We start from the raw sequence: 26,543 nt of genomic DNA on the forward strand, positions 1-26,543 counted from the left end.
GCATTTTGCAGGGTCCGGAAGTAGGGAAAGGGGGTTGGGGGTGGAGGAATTTGTTCTTTCCCTCTGTTATGCTTATTCCTACCTAACCTTGCTAGACTCCTTACCAAAGGCCAAATGCTGCTGCCGTGTTGTTTACTTTGGACAGAGCGCCCTTGATGAAGAGCAGCCAACCCTCAAGAGAGGAGTGGGAGAGTAGTTAGTATATAGGATGATCACGACGAATTGCTGCTGGTTTTGGCGGTGAAGTCCTCCAACAACTTGAGGGACTGCTGGGGGAGAAGAGGGAGGACTGAGAAGGTCCAAAGTGATGAAAAAAACAGAACACCTTGCTTGGATTCAAGGTAGACATGTACATAATTATGAGGGTGCTGGTATTGTCAGTGGTAAGCTGACATAGGCTTCTGAACCAGACTTGAGTTCAGAGTCCAGCTCTGCCACCTACTTGCTGGGGGACTTTGGGAAAGTTATTTAGCATTCCGAGTCTTCGTTTACTCATCTGAAAAATGAACATCATAAGGCCTTGAGTGTTAGGCCTTACTATGTTTATTTTCCAGATGAGTAAATTTAACTCTCGAGTCTTCATGAAAATTAAATAAAATAGCAATAAATGCAGTGCCGAAAACAGTCCCTGGTACATAATAGGGAACCCTCAATAAGAGCAGGTATAAGTATGCTGTCAGTGTTTTAAAAATCTTGTAAACTTTTCAAGAGCTAAAATTTGTGGCATAAAATTTATAAAAAGTCAAATCATCAATCCCCAGACCCAAGTATTTGACCCAAAGGCACAGAAATTTTGATACATTATTTTGCCTCTCCACGACAAACCCCAACTTACACTCTTCTTTTCACTTCGGTGACCCAGTGGAAAAGTTCTGCCCCAGCCCAGGAGGTATGGCTTGCCTTCACCTCTGGACACAGCTGCATAGACTCCAGCAGCCAGGAGGAAGCACGACTGACAGTTAAGAGCTGAAAAGAACCTGTCTCAATTCCACGTCATTCCTGCCTTACAGAACAAAGCACCAGGCTTCACAGAACAGAAGCTACAGTGTCCAGGGCCAGTTCTGCTAAAGTGACCAACGATGGGAGATGGACACAAAAGTGAGAGGAGAAGCCTCACGTGAAACAGAAATAGAATGGCTCTGTCAGAAACTGAATTGTAAAGCTGGAGGTGAGGAATTAATTTTACTCTACGTGGAAGGGGGAAAGGAAAAAGTTGGACTCTGAAACCATCTCTACTCTACCAGTTAGTTAATGTTTGACAACCGTATTGCTCACTGCCAAGTTTCCTTATTCGATCAAGTGAGCCTATACTTATCTATAGAGTCTACTCAGGGAAATGTACTTTTCCATACAGCAAAACCAAGTGAAAATCCACTTCCAAAGGAACAACTTAGGGAACGGAGACTAGAAACGTCTCAAAGTAGGAAAGCTTGCATATGCATTTGTCAGATCTCTGAAAGATTCTAGGGAACACAGCTTCCTAATCCAAGATGATCAGTACTATCTTACATTCATATTCAAAAAGATAATCCATATGGAGTGGCTCCACAAAATGTCACACATGCTACCAGTGAAGGCATTACTGTTATAATAGCTTTTCAGGGTTTCCAGGATGCCATACGCAAACATCAAATATTTTATCTTATAAAACAAGGCTTTTACTAAGTTCGAGATTAACATTTATGTCATGATATAAAAAGACTGGACTAACTAATGTTTCTACTCTTTGTTGGCTGGGGGGCACAAAAATGGAGGAGGACCTAAGACTACATATATTCCATAAATAAATGAAGCAAAAGAATCCACGTTGATTTAGTCCATTCAACTTGAAGGACAAATTTTAACAAATGTTAATTTCATATCCATATGCAGTCTTTCACAGCGGAGGAATTCAACAATATGAAGAATATTCCTGAATGAAAAGGAATGAAATCCTTAGAAGAAATGGGCAATGAAAGCTTCTTAAATAATTTGCTTGAATTAGTTCGAGAAACAGAGTGCTTAGTTTTTAAATTGCCAACTGATCATTTGAAAGTTTATTGACATTTTACAGCATTTCTTTTCTATGAATTCCTCTAAGCAAAGACCACTGTAATACTGGAAAGTTTCTACAAAATTAAGAAAAATCTCAAAGTTAAGTTCTCAGTTTAGAAAAATCACAACATGTTGAGAGGGGAACTCAGACATTATAGATAAAAACCATCAGATATATAGACATAACCCTCTATTACTGGCTAATGAGGCTGGTCTAGGGCCTTGCTCCCACCCTCACACACTGATAGCCTCCCTGGCCTTTCACTCCAGCCTACTGAGAGCACAGCCCCCTTTCCTCCAGCACTGCTGCCCTCCCTCAGCTTTAGTTTACCAGCAAGTCACTCCCAGAGCTGGGAACATTTCCTGCCTCTTTTATTGGCAGAAGGTGGGGATCAACAGACTTTGCTATTTATCTTTATGAGTTGAAATGGGGCCTAAACCCATCACTTTAGGTCAGTTCAGAGCAACTAAGAATAACTGCTGTGCCCAGGAAACCACACTTGGGAAGGACAATGGTTTTCATTACAGTTTAAGATAAAAAACAAAAGAACAACAGCAACAACAAAAAACCCCACCTTTTGTTTCAGGTTTTGTGGTGGATACTTTTTGAGGACACAAAAAATGTGGCGAGAGGTATACCTGCCTTAGTAAACTTGGTATATAGTACATAATTTACTCTTTGTTTGCTGATACAATACCTTGAAGGGCCCTATGTACATGGATGTTTGTTTAATATAAATATTGATATATTTTCTTATATTGAGCACTTAGTATGTGCCAGGCACCGTGTTCTGTTTAATTGTATTCTCTCACTTATTGCTATAACTATGAGATAGTGGCTATTACTAGCTCCTTTTTGCCCACAGAAGAACTGAAGCTTAGAAATGTTAAGTAACTTGGCCAAGGTCACTCTGCTAGGGAGATACAGAGCTGAATTTCAAACTCAAGCTGCATGACTCCAAAGGCCTCCAATTGTTTCAGTAGTAGGTGTAGAAAGTTTAAAGTTTAGGTTAAATGAACAGTGTCCCTAGGACATTCTTGATCCCACAATCAAGAGCAGAAAGTGTTTCTTGAAATTCAACCAACATATTTCAATTACTTGCCCCAAAGAATACAGATTTCATCATCCCATCAACAGAATAACTCCTGGAAGATTGTCCTAGAAGAAGGCAAGAAACAAATGTCCATCTCTCTAATGCTTTGTGCTACCATTTCATGACTGTTCCAAGCAATTCCAATGGATTGGCTGCCCTGGCCATTGATAATACATAAGAATTCAAATGTGGAATTACATCACACTCAGTATTGGGACCAACAGATGATAAACTCAGTCCCTGAAATTCTTTTGCGGTCTTCTTCAAGATATCCTGCAAGACTGATTTCCCTTCTTTCTGGCCAAGATTTTTCCCCTCCTTCTTCTAGGAAGCCAGTAATAAAAACATCTAAGCAGCTTTATCTGCCGTAGACCTTCCTCCTAAAAGCACAGCAGAGAGAATGGAATACTAACAGTGAAAATAGGAAAGTGCAGCAGGGAAAGGGTGGTAGCAGACTCTCCTACCCAAAGAGATCAATGTAGTAGCGAAGGCAATTTGATTAATAAGAAATTATTATACACAACACATGGTCCTCCAAGTTATACCTTGCAACGGATTTCATTCTCTATTTTGAGAAATGCATTTAGCAGGAAATGTATTGTGTCCTTCAAAGCATTTCGGAGAGATTTAAATTCCTCTACTAAGAACTCTAGTCTTATTTAGGTGAGAATGGTTGGAATATCATTGTCATTGGAATTGTAAATCCTTCTTATTTCTTACAGTAATTTTTACTATTATAAATAATTTGGAGGTAGTAAAACCTTCAGAGGAAAATATGATTTTATGACTATCGTATTTTTTCCCAGTTTGTCATTTGGTGAATACAAATGCATGTGAAATGCTACTGTTCACTTATAGAGATTGAATACTAATCCAAGGTTCTTGTCATCCATATGCATGATTTTCAAAATTACCAGTAAGAGGAGACTTGGAATGCAGGAAGAGAATGCCTTCTTCAGCTCAAAATACTGATATGTAAATTAGTTACTTGGTGACTGCGGAGTCCCTTTACAATCTCCTCTCTCTCCTCTACACTGTTTCACTCTAGTGTTTTATCAGAATGTTAGAGACAAGGCAATGCAAATCACTGGTATTTTAATCAGCTCTGCCTCTGTCAGACCTTTGAAATTACCAGGATTCCTATGGCTTGTGAGGGAAGTCATTTGAGAGTCTAGCCAGACATTTCGGATTTTTTTCTATTGATTTCCTTTTTCTAACAGCATTAGCATGTTCTGTAATTTTAAGTTATTTTCCAACCATTCCATTTAAATTCCTTTTGATCCTAAGTTTCTCTAAAAAAGAGAATTCATGTCTTTTCAAACAATAGTGTATAAATTTTCATAGTAATCTGTGTGTCTGCCTTGCCCTAGACTGCACCATTCTACAGTGATTGCTCTGGCCCTGTGTGACTTTACAACATGGGGATCTGAGCTACACGGTATGGCTAATTCTCCATGTATTCTGTTGCAGCTTTTTGATATTCTGTGGATTTCTCTCAAAAAGCATCCGTCATAATGCAAATGCTAATTTGTTATCTCTTTGCCAGCAGGAGGAAAAATACCTTAAGAATATTTGTAGTCTTCATGGGAAACTTGGTAAGTTGCTTATACAACTAGACCAAACAGATTTTACTAACAAAAATGACCTATTATCTATCAGTTCACTTTACTCTGTCGTTCCAAGGGAGACTTTATGTAACCAAGGATACGTTTGGCCCTTCAAGTCAGAAACTGACTCTGAGCCACCCATCAAAGTTTGAGCTTACAGGAGTCCACCTCTCCCATCACCTACAGCCAGGGAGAATTCGAGACTCCTATATAGTTTCCTGTTTCTTTCCTGTGGGGCTGTGACTCCACTTTCCAGCAGTAATGGAATATTCTGAATTAGCTGCTGTAACTTCTGACCCCTTTGGAACTCAACTAGGACTTTGGCTTTATCGTAGATCCAGAGCTAAAAAGTAATCATTTCTTTCTCCTGGCCCAGCAGTACCTATCTTGTAGGGTTACTTGAAGATTGTTTGTATTCTTTTTATTATAATGATTAACTCTGCCCATATACCTACTCCTTCAGTTTTCTGATGGGCAAATTGTGTGGAGGGCACTTAATCAGGTTAGGATCTTCCTTTGGTTGTTAATTTTCATAAAAGATATCCATCCTGCCTTAACCCAGTAGATTTTTAAGGTATATGGAGCTGGCCTTATTTGAAAACAGAATACTTGCAATGTTACTCTATAAGATACAATCTCAAATTATCAATTCATTCAAGAAATATGTTCAAAGAGAATTATCTGAATGGACCACCAGCCCTCCACTTTCCTAAACCAGACTTTCCAAAATGTGTTCCCCAGGGAACATTGATTTTACATGATGTCACTTCCTGGTATCCAGTACAAAATGGTTTCATGATGAAATATGGAAATATGTCAGTTTAAACAAAGTTAAATTACTTTCTGCAGGATTTCTCTGAGCCTTTCATAAATGTGAATTTCCAAGAAGGGAAGGAGGATGCAGTATTTCCCCAAATTACTTAACCACAGACATATTTTCCTCCTGCCTATCTATCTATCTATCCATCCATCCAACCATCCATGTAACTAGAGTTCTGAGAATGAGACATAGAGAAATTGTCTCTAGACAGTTTCCATGCTATTTCTAGATTAAGCCAGAGAATCAGAGGATTACCTACTGAACCTCCTTGTTTTGATCCGTCCACCCCATCCTCGAATATTTTTACTGAATTATAATTTGTTGTTATGCTCCCACTTCCACTGCAGGATGCTATAAGAGATTTGCTATTGATTTCACTATAGAAATGTTTAAAAGCACCATCGACTATGGCTTGTAGTCTCTTTATGGGATTTTTTATGAGAAACTGCTCTTGTATATCAAGTCCTTAGGAGAAAATTCTCCCAAATATCAAGCCCCAGGGAAAGTTGTGCTGGTATGTTTTTACCTTATGGACATGGCAAACCTTCCCTGATCACGTTTTCCTCTTTTCTTAGATTAGGAAGGCTCAAGCTAAATCTGTAGCCTGCTTTTAATAATTATTCAGGGCCTTACATTGTAAATTTTTATATAATATCTCTTCCTAGTCTTATTAATTGACCTACATTTTTCTTTTCACCAGATTTATCTTTTTTTAACTGCGTTGTATCTTCTTCTCTAAACGACCTCAAATCCTTTAGGTAATGAGGTAGAATGTAAATTAATACATAATGTCTTTACCCACACCAAAATCATATTCAGATTGCCCGAGGAGATAGAAAATGATCCTCATTTCATTCAAATATCTGGTGTGCAAAACGCATGGCTGTCTTCTTATGTCTTCTTCCTTAGTCTCAGCACCTCGTTCTCATAGCTAATGAAATGTAGAGACAGAGCACATCCCTCTTAATGATATGTTTTCACTGAATTTCCATTTATTTTCCTTTATATAGGAAGTTTACTAAAACTCACTTGTCATTTTCTCTCTTTCTAAATTTGTCTGGGCCATCAATTGATATTGCTCAGACCACTAGTGGTGATTTTTTTTCTAACTTGTGCTTCTAAATTGGCCATGATTAGGTTGTTAGGGAAATGGGGAATCCTGCTTTATAAAAGTTGACCAGTGTCCCAAATTTACTAAGAGTTAAAGCACTGATTATAGTGCGGGGGGGAAGATACGAGAAAAATGAAGCTCTATTCACTTAAGCTAATGTCACAAAATCCAGATTTGGCAATTTTCTGCGTCTGGGATGAGTGTTTATACATTCAGAACCAATAAAAGCAGTGAAGTGCAGCTATGCAATTCTCAAGTGTTATATGTGTATAAGCATATTGCTCTTTGCTAATTTCTTTCTAGTACTTATTTCTTGACTGCTCATATTTTTTACTATGTGATGATTTTTAAAATGTTATTCAAAGTTAGTTGACTTAACAGATTTTCCTGTAACTTCTGGTTAAACAGTATCCTTTGTGTACAGGCCCTTCAGTCACCAGCACTGAATAGAAAGAGGCTCTGATTCATGAAATGTGAATTTGTGACAGTTTTGTGTTTTTTTTTAAAGAACTTGAGCAACACATGACTGATGCATGCTTACCCTGTTTTCTGTGTTCCATCTGTCTTTCTGCCAGTGTATTCATCCTCCATTTCTGAAAGTAGCTGAGAAAGAGAATGCTAAGCATGGAGAAAGGGCAATTCCAAAAGAACAAAAGGTTGTTTGACTTTGGCTGATGCTACCCAGTTGGTAGAGGTCTCCTACACCAGGGATGAGAAATGCCACCACTTAGGTTGGGCAAATCCCCAAGATATCATTTGACTTGATGGAGGAATGAGAGAGAATACATCACTAATGCCCAGTTCCATTCCCTGCAAACATAAAAAAGCAGTTTACTCCGCTCTAGTTGAGTTCAACTCAAGTGCTATCTCTAAAAATAGTGTCAGGTAAAAAGTCAATGAACGTGCAAAGATCAATTTTCACTAATTCTCCTAGTAGTGAAATTTCCACATTTTGCATTTACTATCAAGAAAAGAGGTCTTTTGTGAGCTTGGGGATCCACCTACATTAACACTCTCGGATCCCTACGGTCCTTGCAATAGGCCAGGCACTGCAATAACTCCATTTTACGGTCCAGGACTCCTGATAAAGAAAGGTTTTTTACAGGTTTCTTTATAAATATAGGTTGTACTGACATTTAAATAGTCCACAAGACAGGACATCCTAACGTTCCTATTAAATTGATAATGAGAGCATTAACCAGGTATCAAAGAAGTATGTCTGGGTAGATGTTGAATGACATAGTAAGGAAAATGTAAATAAGAATCATCTTTCTCTTAAAGTAATAACCTGTGATCACAGAATCCTAGAGTTTTAGAGAGGATGGGAGCTTCACATTTATTTAATCCAAACTCTTTGTTTTATGGAAGAAGAAAAGAATGCCCAGAGAAGTTGTGACTTGCCTCAGATCACACAATTAATTAGCATCAGAAGTAGAACTAAAATCTGATTTCCACCTTACCATTTCCTTGACAAGATGTAGAAAAATTATAAGCCATTGATTTATTCCACGTTAGACAGCTGCTCTGTTTCCTTTTGGGCTTCTGTTACTTTAGGTTTAAATTTCCCTGCGTTACACACTCTTGTTCAAGGAGTTATTGACTCAACTACAGAAAGACCTTGGGAACCATAGTCATACCATCTCATTTTCTCATCAAGAAATGAAGGCCCAGTGAAGTTCTGAAACTTGCCTGGTAAAAGAATGAGAGAGTTTCCAAATAGAGCCTGCATCCCTGTCTTCTTTTTTTCTGTAGTTCAATGGACTTTATTGCAGTCTGGTCCATATCATGCTGTTTAAAGCATTACAATATTTTTTTAAGTTCAAAAGCATGATGAATTCTTTCACAAAGCAAGTAATCACATTTATACACTTGCTTAAATTTGGATTTTCCAAGTAACATGTGTGTGTATAGACTTTAAGCATGATGCACATGTAGCCAATAAATCGTAACCATCTAATGACATAAGATCCCAATTCACCCCTTCCATGGCCTAACATACTCTTCCTCCACCTCCTCAGTATCCTCCCTCTTGTCCATTCCAAGAGTCTGCCGGTAAGGGAAATAAGGACCGTTACAATTTTCATTCTCTCTCCCTATAACAATTTCCCCATTGATTCAGCAAGATTGTGGGGCAAGGATCATGGGCAGTATGACTTGTGTGATAAGCTTTCACTCTGCAAAACACCCTACTTTAAACATCACTTCTCTTTTTCACTGGATTTAAAACTCCAGAACTAAGAAGATGGCTAGATAAATGATGGACGTATTTTTTGGAGCATACCCTATGAGAAGCAAGTTTAGATTCATCCTGAGTTTGAGCAACTAATTCTGATCCTATGTATCATCAAAGATTCCTTTATTTCTCTTCCCTGTTTTTCCCTCTCATGAGTGGATCTGCTGTTGAATCATGTCTGTGCCATTCAATGATTATCTCACTGTAATGAGGTCACTGAGGAGCAACTTACTCTTGTTTGCACTGTTCCCAACAGCCATGAAAGACTGTAAGTGTTGATCCCCAAATTATATTAATATAATGCTAAATCTTCCTTGAAAGATCTATAGCAGAGTAAACAATCTTAATGATGTGGCTGTTATTTCAAGATACCAGTATGTGAGTTACAAAAAATATCGGTGTTATTAATTTAATATGCACTTGATAAACTTCAATTGAATGATTATGGGCCATTAGTATAATAACCTGACATTGTGTACTATTGGGTACTAACTGCTCAAGGAAGGTAAAACACATAGCAGTTTGCTTCCACTAGAGAAATAAGACCTGATTGGAAATCTCACAGTGATTCTGTAACATGGTTCATTGCTGTACCCTGAGTAGAAAAGATTGAAATATTATATAATCCAGAAATCAACCATAGGTTCAGTAGTTTAACACTCATTATAAAAACTAAAAAATGGTTTGGAGTATTATTGAGCATGGTCTCTAGTTAAGATACATTCAAATACCAGCTCCTACTATGTAACTTTGGAGAGGTTATTTGAACTCTATGTACTTCTGTTTTCTCACCTGTAAAATGGGTATAATAATAGTACTTACCTACAAGAATTTATTTTTTGAGGATAAAATAAATTGGAATATATATAAAGTGCTCTGAGCAGTGCGTGATACACTGTTATTCTCTATTACAGTAAACCAATCTACTCATACGGTAAACCCAGTAAAATCATTTTGCTTCTGCTTTCTCAATGTCTTACGACACAATCGTGCATTGTATTATTAACTCATTATTAACAAATAATGAGTTCCTAACCACTGGATTGTTGGAATTCTTTCATGCTTCCCTATGATCCTAACTGTCACTTAATTTTTAGGCATTCATTAGCTTCAAACATTCCATTGCCCAGTATTAAAAAAAGTGAGTATGCTCAAATTTTCTAATTAGGCAAAATGAAACACAGATACAGAATACATTTTCAATGATCATGCATGTGTTCATAACTTCAAGTCCTCAATGGAAAAACAATCTTCATTCCAGAAAGAATATAATTTTTAATGAAATCAATCACTGCAAATTCATTTAGGGAGATTTACAAAGATATTTCAAACTATTTGTATGCAATGTTTCTAACATAATACACTTCATAAGCATGCTGAGGAACATTCAGAGTGCAGACTACAAATCATCAAATCATCACCAAACATTTATTGAGCCCCTATGTCCATAATGATGGTGACGTCTGGTAAAGCACCATTGTCAGAAATCTCTAAAACTAAAATGGAGCTGGTTTTTATTATAAGCCTAGTGTATTTTTAAATCAAGCCACAGGGAAATAATTACTTTTGTTTCTATTCAATCAAGACATGCACACAGAGTTTATGGAATGACCTAATATCCTTCCTGAAATCAGACCGGTATGTAGGACCAGTATCCTTCACACATAACCAGTTCCTGAACCTTTAAAAACAAATCCTAATTTCCAAGGAAACAATCTCATCAAATGCTGCTCACTAGAATACATATTGTTCCTTTTGGAAACATTACAATAAGATTTTCATGATTACAAACCCCAACTTCCCCTCTAAAATTCAATATAATCTTAAACTTATTTATTTAAGTGGAAATTGTACTTTTATAATGGCTCTAGAATATCCTGGTCAACTTATGTATCACCAATATAATAATTTAGTTATTTAGAAGTCTGGGAGGGGGTGATTATAAACTTCATAAACTTATTGTACATGTGTAGTATGTGTGTGTGTCTTTTAAATGGGCAACAGAAGTTTCTTAGGAATGTTCACCTTTCTACTTTCTACAAACCTATCCTAAGATAAAGCGCATGTTTTAAACTATTTTTGGAGAATGATGAGTTTTAGTGATTTTTTCCCCCCTGAGAATAAAAAGGAACACGTAACAACTTGTAATCAATATCCTCTCCTCTCTGCCTTATAAAGCTGGTGCTTCTGTCACAAGATTTGCTTTGACATTAGCAGACACTTATCCTTTACCAGAAAAACAGTATCAACAAATCAGTGGCAACTGCTGACATAAACGTACAAATAGGCAGAGAATGTGACACTGGTTGTCAGCCCAAGGCCCTTAAGAATAGAATTTTAACTTTCTCCTGTCACTAAGAGTGTTCTAAAGAATCTAGGCAGGGTGGAAGTTAGTTTCCCACCCTCTCCTAATTAAATAAACAAGTGTCCAAGTTTTAAATGTGACAGAGTGTGTGGAACTTGTCACGTTTAAAAATGAAAAGCTCCTAAAATACATACTGAGGAAACCTGTCTCATTTATTCTGTAGAGACACATAAGTCTTGGAAATTTATGATTCACTGTCCTACCGTGAAGTTTTTTGTGGACTTTATGTTGAGTTATGCGGCAGCTAAGTGCTGTCACTGTTTGCTTGAAACTGCAGCCTTAAGTTATTTCTGAAAGGTATGCGCAGCTTGGCATAGAAATCCGTATGTTGTAAAGTGAAAACAATAATTTTAAAAACTGGGTTAGCATGAAAGAGAGCCAACAGAAATCAGAATTAGCAACAGCCTTCCACTACCGGCGACTCACCTTGTTGAATTTTAGTCACTAGCTGATGGCGTGCTAGAATCCGGCTCATCCTGTAAGGAGAGCGTCTCGCAGTCTGATCAAATCGCAAATACATCTCCTGGCCCTCAGGTGTCATGGCATTTAGATAGTAGCAACCTGAAGCTGGGGTCCTGGGTCCCTGACTGAACATCCCGGCAGATTTTCTTTTGCCCTCAGTCTGCCCTGTGGCTGTTTCCGTCTGCCTTCAGTCTCAGTTACAGAGCGAGGCATCCAGCCCAGCAGAGCTCAGCAGACCCAGCGATTTTTAAAAAGAAAAAGGAGTGCCAAAAGCCACAACTCAGAATTCCAACCCCCGGCCTCACGTGACCTCGCAGAGCCAATCAGAGGAAGACAGGAGATGGGACGGTCCACAGTCGGCCCCAAGCCCCGTAGAGAGAGGCAGGTCCAGCCTCTCTGATCCCCACACAATGCGGGAAGGCAATGTGAGTACTGCCCTGCCTCTGAGCTGACTAAGCCCTGAGAAGCAGCACTCACTGAAAGAGTTCAAAGGAAAAGAGAGAGGGAAGAGGAAAGGCAGCAGAAGAAAAATAAGCCCTGGGCATAGGAAATCAATCTTTCTGGTTGTAAGGGTTAGAGAAAGCACACTCGCCTTCTCCAAGGCAGCTAAAAGATGGATGTGAGAAACAAGTGAAAAACTACTTCAAATAAGCATAAACAGCTTAGGATAAATTACCACCCTTCGTTACAAAGAAATAAATAAAGCTTTTCCAGTGAAAAGTGAACCTCAAGTGCTTTAAGGCCCTGAGTAAATACGCTCCAGGCCCCTTCTGCATGGGAAGCTGAGAGCTCTCACAGATGAGACTGGCAGAGGCAAGAGCACAAGTGTATTTGTTAAGTATCTACCCCTTTAAATTTTCCACCTCTCCAATTTTTAATCACCCAGAAGTAAAGTACTTTTGAAGTACCTCTCACATTTAAGACACTGCCAGGAATCACCGTAAAGATGCAGATCCATGCAATGCTGATGTTGCCAAGCTGCCTGGGATCAATAGAGAAGTTATGCAAAAGCACATAACACAGGCCTTATGTGAAAGGGGCCTCAAGAAAGACACAAGAGCAATATTAGAGGAAGCAATATTATTTTTGACTGGGGTGACGAGAGCAGGCCACACAGAGGAAGAGACATTTGGGTGGGCTTTAAAAAAATGGGTGGGATTCTGACAGGCAGAGACTGAGGAGGGCTTTGCAGGAGGGTCTGTGCCCACATGTGTGGAGATCGGGAACCAGTGTGTGTTTAAGGAAAACGTGAGTAATTCCACTTGGCCATATCCGAGTATACATATGGGGGTAATTAGCATTTTTCCCCTATTTTTTCTCTTTAATATTGTTTGATGTAAAGAGGAAAAAAGTCCATAGAAAACATGTTATCAAATTCTGAACCTGGGGCTGAGGGAATAAAGTTCTTTGAAAAAGAGGCATAAGGCCAGGTTGTTCTTATATTTGGCTGTCTCAAACTGAGACATAGCCTGGCCTGGGATTTGGAATCCTAATAATAAAAACTTTCAATTGAAAGTTCAACAGGACTTAAATTAGGTCCTCGATTCTTGCTGCTGTGGCTAACGGTGGTCAGTCCTAACATCTTCCCCTGTGGGAACTTTGCAATTCTGAGAAGCAGCTCATTTCGTGTAAATATCTTACTAGGTAAATGAGCACGTTAATAAAGATCCCTAGGGCCTACACTGGAATGTACTCTCTCTCATGGCAATTGTGAGCCTCTTCCGATAATTATGCAAGAGTAAGTAAGGGTCAGGTTTTCAAGTCAGCGTTGATGCAGGAAAGGAAAGGGGTGTTCCTTTTTCATTTTTATTTAGGATTTGATCAGAGTTTTTCTATTCCAGGGGATCTTTTGTGGATGGTGAAAGGGATCTAAGATCTAGCGACTCTGGTATGCCAGAAGCCTGGGCATGAATGGCAGACAGGCTTAGCACTCCACTGCAGTATTAGATGCTTGTGAGGTCCAATCCCCAAGCTCAGCTCCAGCACTGGCTGCCATCTGATGGAGATGCTGATGTCAGCCACCTTGTGTACATGCTTTCAGTTTGATAGTCCAGTGTTGGGGACGTCCCTGCCGTAAACACCTGCCAGTTATCACTTTTCAGTGGGAGAGTGTAGAAGAAGAGTAGAGAGAGAAAGAAGAGCGGATCATGGGACTTGGGAACTTTGCATATGTGCTGGGAAACCAAGCAAAGGGAAGGAAAAGGCAGGAAATGATATGTAGTTGCTTTTTAGCTGTGGATAACACTTAAAGAAAGACTGACCATTCCCAGTGCCAACCCTGGAGTTTAACACTGACTTGGCTGCATTTTAAAAGTAAATGGAACAATTCTTCCTGAGAAGCACTGCACTGTATCCTGGCCAGGTTACTATTTAAAAAAAAAAAAAGAAAATTCACCATGCCTCCTTTTTGCATAATAATGAATACATGAACGTGTTGAAAGTCCTGAGGTGTTTTGTTCTGAAAACATCAAGATCATAAATATGTATTCTTTGATATATATAAGCAGATACAACAACATGAAACATAGTATTTCATAGGAGATGGCAATGAAGAACAAGAATTGAATGTAAATTAGGGAGAAAAAAGAAGAATTTGAATTTCCTAATTAAAAGAAAGCTTAGCGTAAAGCCCAATTTTTCTAAAAATCAGTCTGATTTTTAATAAAGGGATCTATGAAGGATCATGTATCAATATCTTTGTCTTCCCTGTGTCATGTCCAACTTATTTTTTATGGTTAAGGTAGTAGTAGCTATAAACCCATGCAACTACTCACCGTGGTTTTGCCACTTTGTGTCCAAAATACCATATTTAAAGCAGATAGGTAACATTATTTTCTCATTAGCATCATTATCGCCTTGTTTTATGCTAATGTATTGCTATGAGATCTGAGCCCTTTCAGTGAATTGTTTTCATCATTTGGTCCCAGTGTTAGAAGAATCACCACTGGGTGGGCAGTTCTGTTCTGCTTGTTGTAAATGTAAAATCAAGAAACTGCTGACAATCTTCCCTGGGCTGAAATGTCCTCCATGCATCTCGTGGAGAGAGCTCTTGCTCTTGACTGGTGAGTGAGTGAGGACCAAAGGAACCAGAGAGAGGGAGAGAGTGCTGAAAACCCAACATGCTGGATTTCCTCCATTCCAGTTCCTTCAAAAATGAGAAAAATGCATGGTACTAGTTTTTAGTTTTCAACTACTTTTCCTCTCTCCTAATTTGGTCATCAAGAAGAATCTTCACTCAGACTATTTCAGGGATGGGATAAACAGATGAATATTGGGAGCCAACAAGAACAGTGAACAGGGGGAATGGAAAAGGGAGGGTGGCTGACAGTGCTAAGCACCTACTGAGTGCTAAGCCTTATGCTATTTACATTTTATGTCTTTAATTAATCTCCACAGCAACCTTTGTGCTATCCTATTTTGTGGAAAAGGAAATTAAGACTCCCAGAGGTGAAGCAATGTCCCAGGTCATATAACAACCAAGTGTAGAGTCTCTGTGTATCTCCAAGCTGATGATATTTTAACTCTTTCCACTGTTACACATGAGGGACAGGGAAGGAAAAACTGTGGCACTAAAAGGGTGCTGGGGAAATTGGATAAGGGAGAAAATTTTCGGAAGAATGTACTGAAAATCATCTTAACCCTATTTAATTGTATGTGATAGCGGGGTGGAAATATAGGTATAGGATGACTAAATTCTTGTGGTGGTTGAGATCGAGGTGTCTTTAGAGTAAGGTACATAACCCAGAGCCTTTAACTAACCAGTGAGAACCATGGGCCCTCTCTGGAGTAAAAGACCAAGAACTGGAGATCCACTCATCCCTTCCCCAATACTGAAGTGAAGAGGCAGCCTGACCATCTCTTTGCTTAACAACTCCTTTTTTGAAGGGTAGACTGTTTGTCCTCTGCTTTCTGCTCATCCTCAAGGCTAACTCTGTGTACTGCCTGGCCTCCTCTGTGGCATTTCTTCCCAATGCACACACTCCAAATACAGTCAAAACTCTGAAATTTGACCTCTAAACAAAACTTTTGGTATTTAAAAATTTTAAGTCTTTTGATAGATGATCCCAGATTAGCGCTCAATGGAATTTTGTGTACACATGGCAGAAAGCGAGGAGCGCTTTTACAGAAGCCAGGAATGGCTCACTGTGCTTTCATCTGTCTGCTGCTGCTTCTATTCCTTCACACACATTCCAGCCTCCTCGTCAGCCTGTTCAGAGGGAGCCAAGGTAGTTCTGCCAAGTAGGAAAATGTTTGAGATACAAGTGGTCGGTAGAAAAAAAGCAGAACCGATCTGGAGGGCTGCTTTTAAATTACTTGAATCCAAAGGTTGTGGGTTAATGTCAAAGCCTTCCTGTGGGCTCTGAAGCTCATTTTGAGAATCTCTACTAATTGATTCGCGATGTATGTGCCCCGTTCTTTGTCAATAAACCTTTTCAACATACATACACCCCAAGGACCAATGCAGGCCAGCCAAAAATACTAACATTCGCAGCCGTGACCAGGACCCTCCACAAAAGGTTTCAGAGTGGATTCTCTTCTGACTCAGTTTCTCCACCTCTAGGCCGTGTCTCCCACTTGGAGTCCAGATCCTACTGCAAAGGCTTGTGAGTGGTAACAGATTTTGTTTTTTTGCCTCTCAGCCCTCACTACTCTCTTTAGTTAACTTCACCTTTGCAGGCCTCTGCGAGCACATTCTCTGCCCTCATTCCATCCCCTGGGGACCATAGCCAACCATCAGCTCCAGTTCCTATGGCCAGCGATCTGGTCTGACTTGTCCTGGGCTCTTTGCCCATACCCATCCATTGCAGCCAAACCAAAATTCTTTCACTTTTATAAGTTGTTTCAAAGATCTGCAACTGTGTGATTTCCTACTCTCTCACCCTGTCAAAACCTATTGCCTTTGGAAACATTTTCATGACTAACGCAAAACCTTTAGTATTAACAGTCATGTTAATACCTGTAAATAGTGGTTATGTGGCACATCAATTAGATTAGCTTGTTACATGCTAATAAGCAATCCATTTGTTCATTGCAACTACTATGGGCATAAAGTTTTTACATCTTGGATTTGAAAAGGATATTAAACATCTTCTAATCCAACCACTCACCTATTATACAAGTCACGGTCAGATCAATTAATGAATGCTTTACCCAACATATGTGAAGGATATTATCTCACTGAGGACTACAAGATGTTTAAGAAAGTTTTTCCTTATAATTTCCATCCATTGGCTCTAATTCTGTCATTTGGAATTAGGACAAATCTATTCCTTCTTCCATATGCCTGTTCTTCAGACAATTTTAGAAGGCCAACCTGTCCCTTATAAGAATCTGCTTTCACATGCTAAACATTCCTTTCCATCAAACCACACATCTTCTAACTATTCAGCAAACTGATTGCTGTCTTTTGGATCTGCTCCAGTCTGTCAGTATCTCTTTAAAAATATTGCTCCTACCCTAAACTTAGAGCTCTAGATATGGCCAAGCACAGTAGTATATGGCATAGTGTGTGGGTACCTCCTGAACTCAAGGGATTGCACTCTTGCTGATCCAGTCTGACATAATGAGAGGTTTTATTTTTTTAATCTATATTTACTCTATCATTAATTCAGCATGGTATTAATTTGAATTAAGTAATTGAATGCCTGCACAGCACTGCAGTAAGTATGAAAGATGTAATGGTGAATGCGATGTGGTCCTTGCCTCAAGGGACAGTCTTCCAGGGCAAACAGAAAGAAAACTCACCATTACACCAATGTCAAGTGCTGTGTGGGAGGCTATCTCCATCACCTCAGACTGTGTTAGAGTCAGTCTAAGTGGTGTTTCTGTGTCTTCATAAAATCTGTGTTAAATGAGTGTTCTCTATCCTATACTTAACAAATGAACTTAAGAACAGGTCTTTAAATTTATTAAGATATTTTTAATTCCTGATTTTCTCCTCCAACTATTTAATTCTGCCTTGTTCTTTAAGGTAGCTAATGAAAATACCTCCATTATAAAAGTATAAAATAAACAGTTAAGTGTGTTTGGAAAAAGGTAAAGGAAAGGTGGAAACATAAGAAAGCCAAGTTCACAGACATACAAGCCACACAACCCTGTATATTTGCAGGAGGTGGCTGAAAATGTGGCTTAAGATTCCTAACAGACAAGCCAAAAGGGAAACAAGATCAGTTATGAGATTTAACATATTCATAAGATAAAAACAAAGCAGTGATTCAAGATAAACACACATCACCAGATATTGAGACCCCCAGGGAAAATTTTCCTGGGTCCTCACAAAGAATCAGCATCCTCAGTGATATTGGATATGGTAACAAACCTTAGTCCATGGTTTCTTAACTGACACTTCAGTGTCCATAATAGTATGATAACAAAGCACTATATAGGAAAATTAATTCTAGGAGGGCACCTCAGAAAACATGGTTTGAGTATGCTAGTCTCTGTGATCTTTTAAACTATGTGTTGAATCGTATCACTTCCCTGATTAAAATACTCCAAGTTTTCTATTGCACCTGGAAAAAAAATCCAGACTTCTTACTTGGCCCACGGGGTCCTGCGTGCTCTATTCCCAGCTCACCACTCCCACCTCATCACAGTCTCCCCACTAGCTTTCTCTAGACCTGGCTGCCTTAGCGTCTTCTTTCTACGTGCTACTCCTCAGCCTGGAATGCTCTTCACGGAGCCCTTCCCATAGCTGGCTCCTTCTCAGCTTTCAAGCATCATCTTAAGTCATGCAGTCTCAGATGGGCCATCCTGTTCACTTTACCTAAGCGGAAGCAGCACCCCATGTGTTGGCTCTACAGCACTTTCTAAATTTGTAATTACCTATTTATTTGCTCGTTAACCTATACGTTGCCTTACCTTCCCAGTAGACTGTCGTGTCTGGACCAGGTTTATTTCATGCACATCCTATGTGCCCACCACAAGGCCTGGCACATAGGAGGAAATCAATAGCGGTTGATTGAATAAATGATTGAGTAAAAAATTAAATAAACGATGATCTGAATTTTTCCAAGGATAAAATTTAGAATGTCTAGAGGAGTGAATGCATATATGTTAGGCAATATGCTGTTGCTACAACAACTTGGATTGGATAAGGACTGGACAGCAGATGATTCAAGGTTTTTTCCTCCAAAAGGAGCCTGAAATGCACATATTTTGCTTTGTTGTTTAGGGGCAAAAGTATATGCTTTGAGCATCAAACAGAGGACAATTTAATTTTCACAAGTCCCTTGTGAAAATAGGGAGCCTGGAGGAAATGAGCAACCCTTTCTCCACAGAGAGAGGCTGAAGGGCATAAAAAAATTAATCTATCTTCCTTAGCTTTGAATCAGCCTCAAATTTTTAAGCATGCCTGTTGTGCCTTCAATTAAAAAGTTGAACACCATTGGGCCAAGTGTTCTTCATGGACCCATTCTGCATCTGGGTTATCAACCACCTCTATTTCTTCATGCTCATAAACATCTTTTAATAATTCTTTAAAAAAATTTCCTGGAGATTTAAATTAATTTATTGTCTGGTATTTCTAGAACCTATATATTTTTGCCCTGATCGAAAATACATGTAATTGCTAATTTGGGGTGTTTCGTTTTTTTTTAAAGAATTGCTTAGATTATTAGACAGGATCTTTCAGTCCCTTAGGTGGAATTTGTCTGTTCTTAGAGACTTATTAGAGGCTTATCTTCATCTGCATCAGATTTGATTCTATAATCTCCTTCTCTGTCTTGAACAACAGTGAATATATTTTCTTTATGTTGACTCAAATTATAATTTGAATATGAAAGGGAAACTTGCTCATTAAAGAAATCCTATGATGAATCCTTTGGGAAATTCTTTATTGATGCTCCAAAGTATCTGTTTTGTAAATGTCTGAGACTGCCCATTGAAAGGCACACCATTATTAAGATGGTATGCTGGAACCAGAAGGTTGATAACTGAGATTCCTAAAATATCATCCTGTTACCTCATCACCAATCAATCAGAAGAATGTCCATGAGCTGATCAGGCACCCTGCAACCCTCACTTCTAATGTTGCCTTTAAAAACCCTTCCCTGAAACCTGAACACAAAGGAGGTCAGGTCTTTTGAGCATGACCCACCCATTCTCCTTGATTGGCGCCCTGCAATAAATGCTGTATTTTCACCACAAAAAAAAAAAAAAAAGAAAGAAAAGAAAAGAAAAGAAAAATTGTACAATGAACTGCTGCCCTGGATCCAGTGTCCATTTTTATATATAATTGCTTCCCACCTGGTGTCATGCAACAGTTATGTACTAAGTAAAGTTTGGAAATAACCATGACCCACAAACTGAAGAGGAATAAGACTGCAGGATTAATAATGCAATCGCACTGTTTATATAGTTAAACCACATATGCCTTCTTGGATAAATTCAGCTCAGTACACTAAGAATATGATAGACCATTTTCCCTCTTTATTCCTAACATAAGACCACTAATCTATATTTTAAAGAACTGAAAGTGGTGCCAGGAGGAGGAATGACATTAGAACACATCCCATACAGAGAGAAGCACTAAGAATTTGAGAAGGTAGCAACATAGCTCTCTAGAGCCCTAGATATTGGTATCAATGGAACTTGGAGGTGATTGAGAAGACAAATTTCAGTGCTTATGGCTGGGCAACAAGAGGAGGGACCTCTTTTAGGTTGGGAAGAATGATTTGACCAAAGGTGCTTCTGGTATAATTAAAATATGATTTTTTTGCTGGTATCTTGTCATAAATAGAAACAAAGCCACTAATTAACTCATGTTACAGCTTCTTTCACCCTTTCATAGTGAAATATTTTTAAGGTATATTTCGTGCTAGGCACCAAATGTACAAAGATGAATAAGACACTGCTCCTCTTCTCAACAGTATGATTTATAATAGGAAAAGTTGAGGGTAGTTACAATTACAGGGCTGCATTACAGGTGCTACAACAGAGGTGCTCAGAGGGTGCCTGTGGGAGCAGAGTAGGGTCAGCTAAATCGGAACGAGAGTAGACTCACACACACAGCAGAAAAAGTAGTGCTGAGGCTGGCGAGATACAGAGCTGGGTGAGATGCAGAGCTGGGAGAGAAGGAGGGAGAGACGATATTGGGGGGGAAATGCTCATGAAGAGAAAAAAAATGCATAAGTAATTTCCTATGCTAGACACCCTTCTCCAGTTATTGAGAGATTAGTATCCCAAATTGCTGCATCATAGAGACTCTCAGATTCTAAGACTCAAGTTGGAAGGACACACCTTTCCATCAATATTCCTCTTGACTCTTGTCCCTTTGTCTCCACCGAAGCTCTAAAGTCAGGGGATACCTCTCTGCTGCGGCTATTTCCTGGAGGTAATAGTCCTTTTAGAAGAAGGACTATGATGGATAATGGTAAAGAACTAAGAGGCAAACTGAATTCAGGAGTTACAGGCTTGGGCAGAAGGAAGAGGGATCTGCCGGGGAAGGCAGCAACGGTATGAGGTCCTGAATCTACCCATCAGATGCTACTCTGGCTTTGGGAAACAAGCTACCCTTTGTCTAATCATCTTTCAAAATTGGTACAATTCTACCTTTTTAAAAAATTAATTTATTTATTTTTGGCTGCAATGGGTCTTCATTGCTGAGCACGGGCTTTCTCTAGTTGTGGCAAGAAGGGGCTACTCTTCCTTATGGTGCATGGGCTTCTCATTGAAGTGGCTTCTCTTGTTGCGGAGCACGGGGTCTGGGCGCCCGGGCTTCAACAATTCTGGCATGCGGGCTCAGTAGTTGTGGCTCATGGGCTCTAGAGCTCAGGCTCAGTAGTTGTGGCGCACGGGCTTAGTTGCTTCACGGCATGTGGGTACTTCCCGAACCAGGGCTCGAACCAGTGTCCCCTGCATTGGTAGGTGGATTCTTAACCACTACGCTAGGGAAGTCCTGGTACAATTCTACTTTTAAAAGCAAAGCAGGTTTCTAAACCTATATCAATAGTAGCTTCCCTTGAAGTTTCCTTATACTGGTGCTCCTTTGAATTAAGGGAAGAAAAGGGCATTGCGTGGCTTTTATGCCTGTTTTGTACGGCCTTTCTGGGGGTAGGATGGGGTGTTCTTTTCCGATAGAGAATATATGTGTGTACACAAATATATAGAGGCTGTCCTGAGATTTCTCATGTTATTATCTCTCCAGAGCTTGATGGTTAACAAAGCACACAGTCGCCTCTGGCCAACCTCTGAGAGCACATCATAATAACACTGTGTCTTATGACACAAACCTGTTTAAACAGACCGAGTACAACAGAGATAGCCGGGCGTGGCTACCTTCTCCTTATGCTGCTCCACCAAGATGACTCAGCACTAATCAATCACAGGAAAATACTAAGCACCAAAAATTTGTTTGCTGCATAGAAGGCTAGAACATATCAAAAGCTACTCTCAATCTCTGATTAACTTAAAATACCCTCTTTCATTCCCTGACTTTGGGGGTCTCAAGGGCTGTCCTTGGCCTTGGCTTGTTTCTCAGTACGTTTTACCTTAGAAAATCTAGTCCCGCGGCATTCTGTTAATCAATCAGTGTACTGTTGCAAATCAGAAATGTAGGGCAGGGGCTTCCCTGGTGGCGCAGTGGTTGAGAATCCGCCTGCTGATGCAGGGGACGCGGGTTTGTGCCCTGGTCCGGGAAGATCCCACATGCCGCGGAGCGGCTGGGCCCGTGAGCCATGGCCGCTGAGCCTGCGCGTCCGGAGCCTGTGCTCCGTAACGGGAGGGGCCACAACAGTGAGAGGCCCGCGTACCGCCAAGAAAAAAAAAAAATGTAGGGTACACTGGGGCTTACCTGGTGGCGCAGTGGTTGAGAGTCCTCCTGCTAATGCAGAGGACACGGGTTCGTGCCCTGGTCCGGGAAGATCCCACATGCCGCGGAGCAACTAGGCCCGTGAGCCATGGCCGCTGAGCCTGCGCGTCTGGAGCTTGTGCTCCGCAGCAAGAGAGGCCGCGACAGTGAGAGGCCCGCGCACCAAAATGAAGAGTGGCCCCCGCTTGCGACAACTAGAGAAAGCCCTGGTACAGAAACGAAGACCCAACACGGCCAAAAATAAATAAATAAATTTATATTTAAAAAAAAATGCAGGGCACAAAATGGTGTGGTATATACTACGATTACAATTAAAAAAAATTTTTTTTAATGCATAGTAAGAAAAGGTTAGAAGGAAACACACCAAAAAAATAATTATGACCATTTTTAGGCTGGTAGAATTATGGATGATTTCTTTTAAATTTCCATTTTCCAAATATTCTATCACATGACTAATTATATTGCTTTTATAATAAGGGGATCAAGCCTAACCAACGATTCACGTCAGGAGGTGTGGAGAAGAAGCCTCAGACTTAACCTTACTTCCAGCTGCCTCTGTGTCTCACAGATGGCAGACATAGACAAGAAAAATCTGCATACTGTCTAACATGGCTTGAACTTCCTCAGTGACTCCCACAGTATTAGGCAAAACCTCAGTGTTCAAAAGAGAAAGAGAACAAGAGAGAAAACAAACAAAAAAATCTATGATTTCCTTTTCAAAATGTCTCTCACATCCATTCCTTCTTGTGTTATTGCCTCCACCATGTAGGGACCAGCCCTCTTGCCTAGACGATTCTGACAGTCCAACTTGTGTCCCTGTCTAACCCTGCCTCCTGAATACCATCTATCCTGAACACCACAGAACATTTAGCTTCTCAGGATACCACTTTCATCATATTTCTCTCCTGTTGCAAAGCACCAAATAGCATCCCAGCTCTACCACTTACTGACTGTTTTAGTCTCTTAAGGTTTCCCTTTCCTCATGTAGATGGGTTTATATGTATATATATTACTTATCTTGTATACACATAAGGGAAGCAAGTATATATGATTATCAGTTCATCTGAACCAAGAAAAACTCGTTGAAAAAGGATTTTGTATCATACTTCTTGAATGTTGCCTTTTGGGCAAGATTCAATAGGAGCGCTAAGAACTACCAACTGCACAGACCAAATCTTTAGGTATAGGAAACTATCTTTTCAGCTTTTTTTTTTTTTGCGGTACGCGGGCCTCTCACTGTTGTGGCCTCTCCCGTTGCAGAGCACAGGCTCCGGACGCGCAGGAGCAGCCGGCATGGCTCACGGGCCCAGCCGCTCTGCGGCATGCGGGATCTTCCCGGACCAGGGCACGAACCCGTGTCCCCTGCATCGGCAGGCAGACTCTCAACCACTGCGCCACCAGGGAAGCCCTCTTTTCAGCTATTTTAAAACCTGAGAGAAATAACATAAAACATCCTTACAGTTATTTACCAAGAGCTGATATTTACTTCAGCTTTAGAGATATACATAAGCATATTAAAGTTCTCACTTCCACAACAACAAGCAAAATCCATTTAAATAATATAGTGGTGACACTAGGAAGCAGTCGGATAAAGTGGTCTATGCACTTTTATCCAAATACTTCCCGAAAACGTACTCAGAAGGGCTATTTTTACTAGTGTACTTAAAATTCTAGCTTAAAAAGAAATTATTAAAGACAATATCCTTTTCTGAGAGTAGAGGAAGAGAAAATGATTTTAAAGTTAAAAAGCAAAACAAAACAAAACAAACTTGGCCTATAATTTCTCAACTCTGGACTCAGAAGGTCCCTTGGGGTCCACAATCAGGGTTTGGAAGTCATTCTGTGGTTCTCTTGAATTTTGCACCAAGCCAGCCCCTCCATACTGTACTTTTATCCTCCTGCTCTAAGTAATTAGGTGAATGGGCCCAAGCATTTGGAATCAATTTTATTCATGAACTATTTTTTGAGCTCCTGCTCTGTGCCAGGCAACGTTCTTAGTGCTGGGAATGCATCAATGATTAAGACAGACAGTGATCTCTGTCCTAATGAAGCTAATGTGGTAACCACCAAATACAATAGCATGGGTATATTTCCTTATGATCCGTGAGTCTACAAAACTGACGCTGTTTGCAAAATGTTGTGCATATTTTCACCTTTTTAGAGCATAGGTCTTTGGATTTCATCAGATTTTCAAAAGATGATGTAACTATCAAAATATTTTTTAAGTGGCTCTAAAATATAGTTCTAGAACACTTAGAACTGTGGCTTTGGAGTCAAGTCAGCTTGTATTCATAGTCAGGCTCTGCTACTTATTTACTACATGGGCTTGGACAAATACAAATTAGCTCAATTTTCTGCATCTAAGTTTTCTCATCTGTAAAACTGAGGTTAGGCCTCATAAGGCTCTTGTAAGGGTTAAGTTAGATTGTGGATGTGAAGCGCTCGGCGCACTGTGAGATTAGCATCCCCCCACCCCCTTGCCCTTATTTTACAGGTTTTGACCCAAAATATGAGTGAGAAATTTGAAGCAGCTTCAAAGTACAAAGATAGAATAAGTTGCCTCTGATAGCTAGGAGGTCCTCATCCTTAGAGGATCTCAGTTTCAGTGTGATCAGCCACATTGGAAATGTCACAGGTTAGCGAGGAAGGTCCAAACTAAGAGTTTATGATTCTATGAAATCACCGACATTATATGTATCAAATGGGTGGAGGCCTAGACTTTTCTTTGGAGAGGATTTTATGACCCATTATACAGCCAAATTTTGTTCTTTGATTCCATGAGTAGAATAAATGCTTATTGTAAGCTATATAATGATATTTGGAACAATTCTCTTAGTATAACTCAGAGGCACAATACTCATGATTATAATTAAATTGCCTTCCATTTGTTCAGAATTGTATAATTTTTAAAGATTTTGGATTATAAATGTAGGCTCTTTGTTTCACTTGATGATGGCAACAGCCCTTTAAGACAATCCTTTGAAAAGACCTGCCAGGCCTGGCTTGGTTTTTCCCCCAGTTGCTCTTGCAGCCTCAATAGTCACATCCTCCTTCTTGCTCTGTGTTCCCGGGACACTGGCCTTCCTTCCAAGGCAATGGAACACGCAGTTCCCTCTTCTTGGGCTATAACACCAGTTACCCCCAGCGTGGCATAAGCAACCACTGCTCAACACTCCTTCCCTCAAGGACACTTTTCCTGTTGCCCTATGTAGCACATGTACTTCTCCCTTGTAGCTTCTGACATGGCTGCATTATAATATTTGGGGGGGGGAGATTATTTGATTAATATCTGTCTATGCCCCTAGTCTGTACATTCTTTGAAGGCAGGAACTATGTGTATTTCTGCTCATTATTGTATCACAGCACTTAGCCTAGTGCCTGGCCCACAGGAGTAGATAATAAATTTTGGTAGAATGGAATGCTGGATGAAAGGCACATACACAAATGGTATTTTCACTCTGTATGTGAGAAAATGAAGTGATCTTCAGAAGGGGATCTGACTACTCAGTGAGGATGAAGCCTGGGGACCTGGTGACTTGACTGTTACTTTATCCCTCCTCCCCCACACCATATCTTTTCTCTCTCTCCTCTTCTGGACTGGACTCTGTTCTAACTAAATATGTCTAGTATACCTTTTACTTCAGTATGTGAAGTCTTGGTTTAAAATCAGGACTAACCTATGAAAACCCAAAGCTGCTGATATATGTCAAATGTCACTCCCAGTCAAATTCTTTTGCAGGGAATTTCCACCTTGAGTTTCTTTTTCTTAGAAAACCTGGACTCACCCATTTATTTTAAAATTGTTCTCAGAATCACAGCCCTTCTTTCATTCCAAGCAGAGCTCATGCTCAGGAAGCCTTCTCATGTAGTAACTGGGGCAGAATTAGTGGAGGAAAGATTGATACAAGCCACAAAGCAACATTAAGCCAAAGGAGAGTCATTGTGCTGCCCTGTGACAGTAAAGTTAGAGAAAAGATGACACAGATGCACACCTGCCTGGAGGAAGA

The 26,543-nt window shown here is 39.9% G+C and overlaps 1 protein-coding gene across 2 annotated transcripts in view; it reads right to left on the reverse strand.

Annotated features, from left to right (window-relative positions):
- STARD13 (StAR related lipid transfer domain containing 13) overlaps positions 1-26,543 on the reverse strand; it is a 222,332-nt gene that overhangs the window by 160,109 nt on the left and 35,680 nt on the right. The window contains exon 1 of one of the 2 annotated variants that reach the window (XM_060129562.1): positions 11,691-11,953. The exons of the other annotated variant lie outside the window; for it this stretch is intronic. Within the exon in view, the coding sequence (XP_059985545.1) occupies positions 11,691-11,859 (169 nt within the window). The 5' untranslated portion in view covers positions 11,860-11,953. Of the gene's footprint in view, positions 1-11,690; positions 11,954-26,543 lie in introns of those variants that run through there. 2 annotated transcript variants of the gene reach the window in all.

The sequence above is a fragment of the Lagenorhynchus albirostris genome, chromosome 18 (genome assembly GCF_949774975.1).
Source record: "Lagenorhynchus albirostris chromosome 18, mLagAlb1.1, whole genome shotgun sequence".
Lineage (NCBI taxonomy): Eukaryota > Metazoa > Chordata > Mammalia > Artiodactyla > Delphinidae > Lagenorhynchus > Lagenorhynchus albirostris.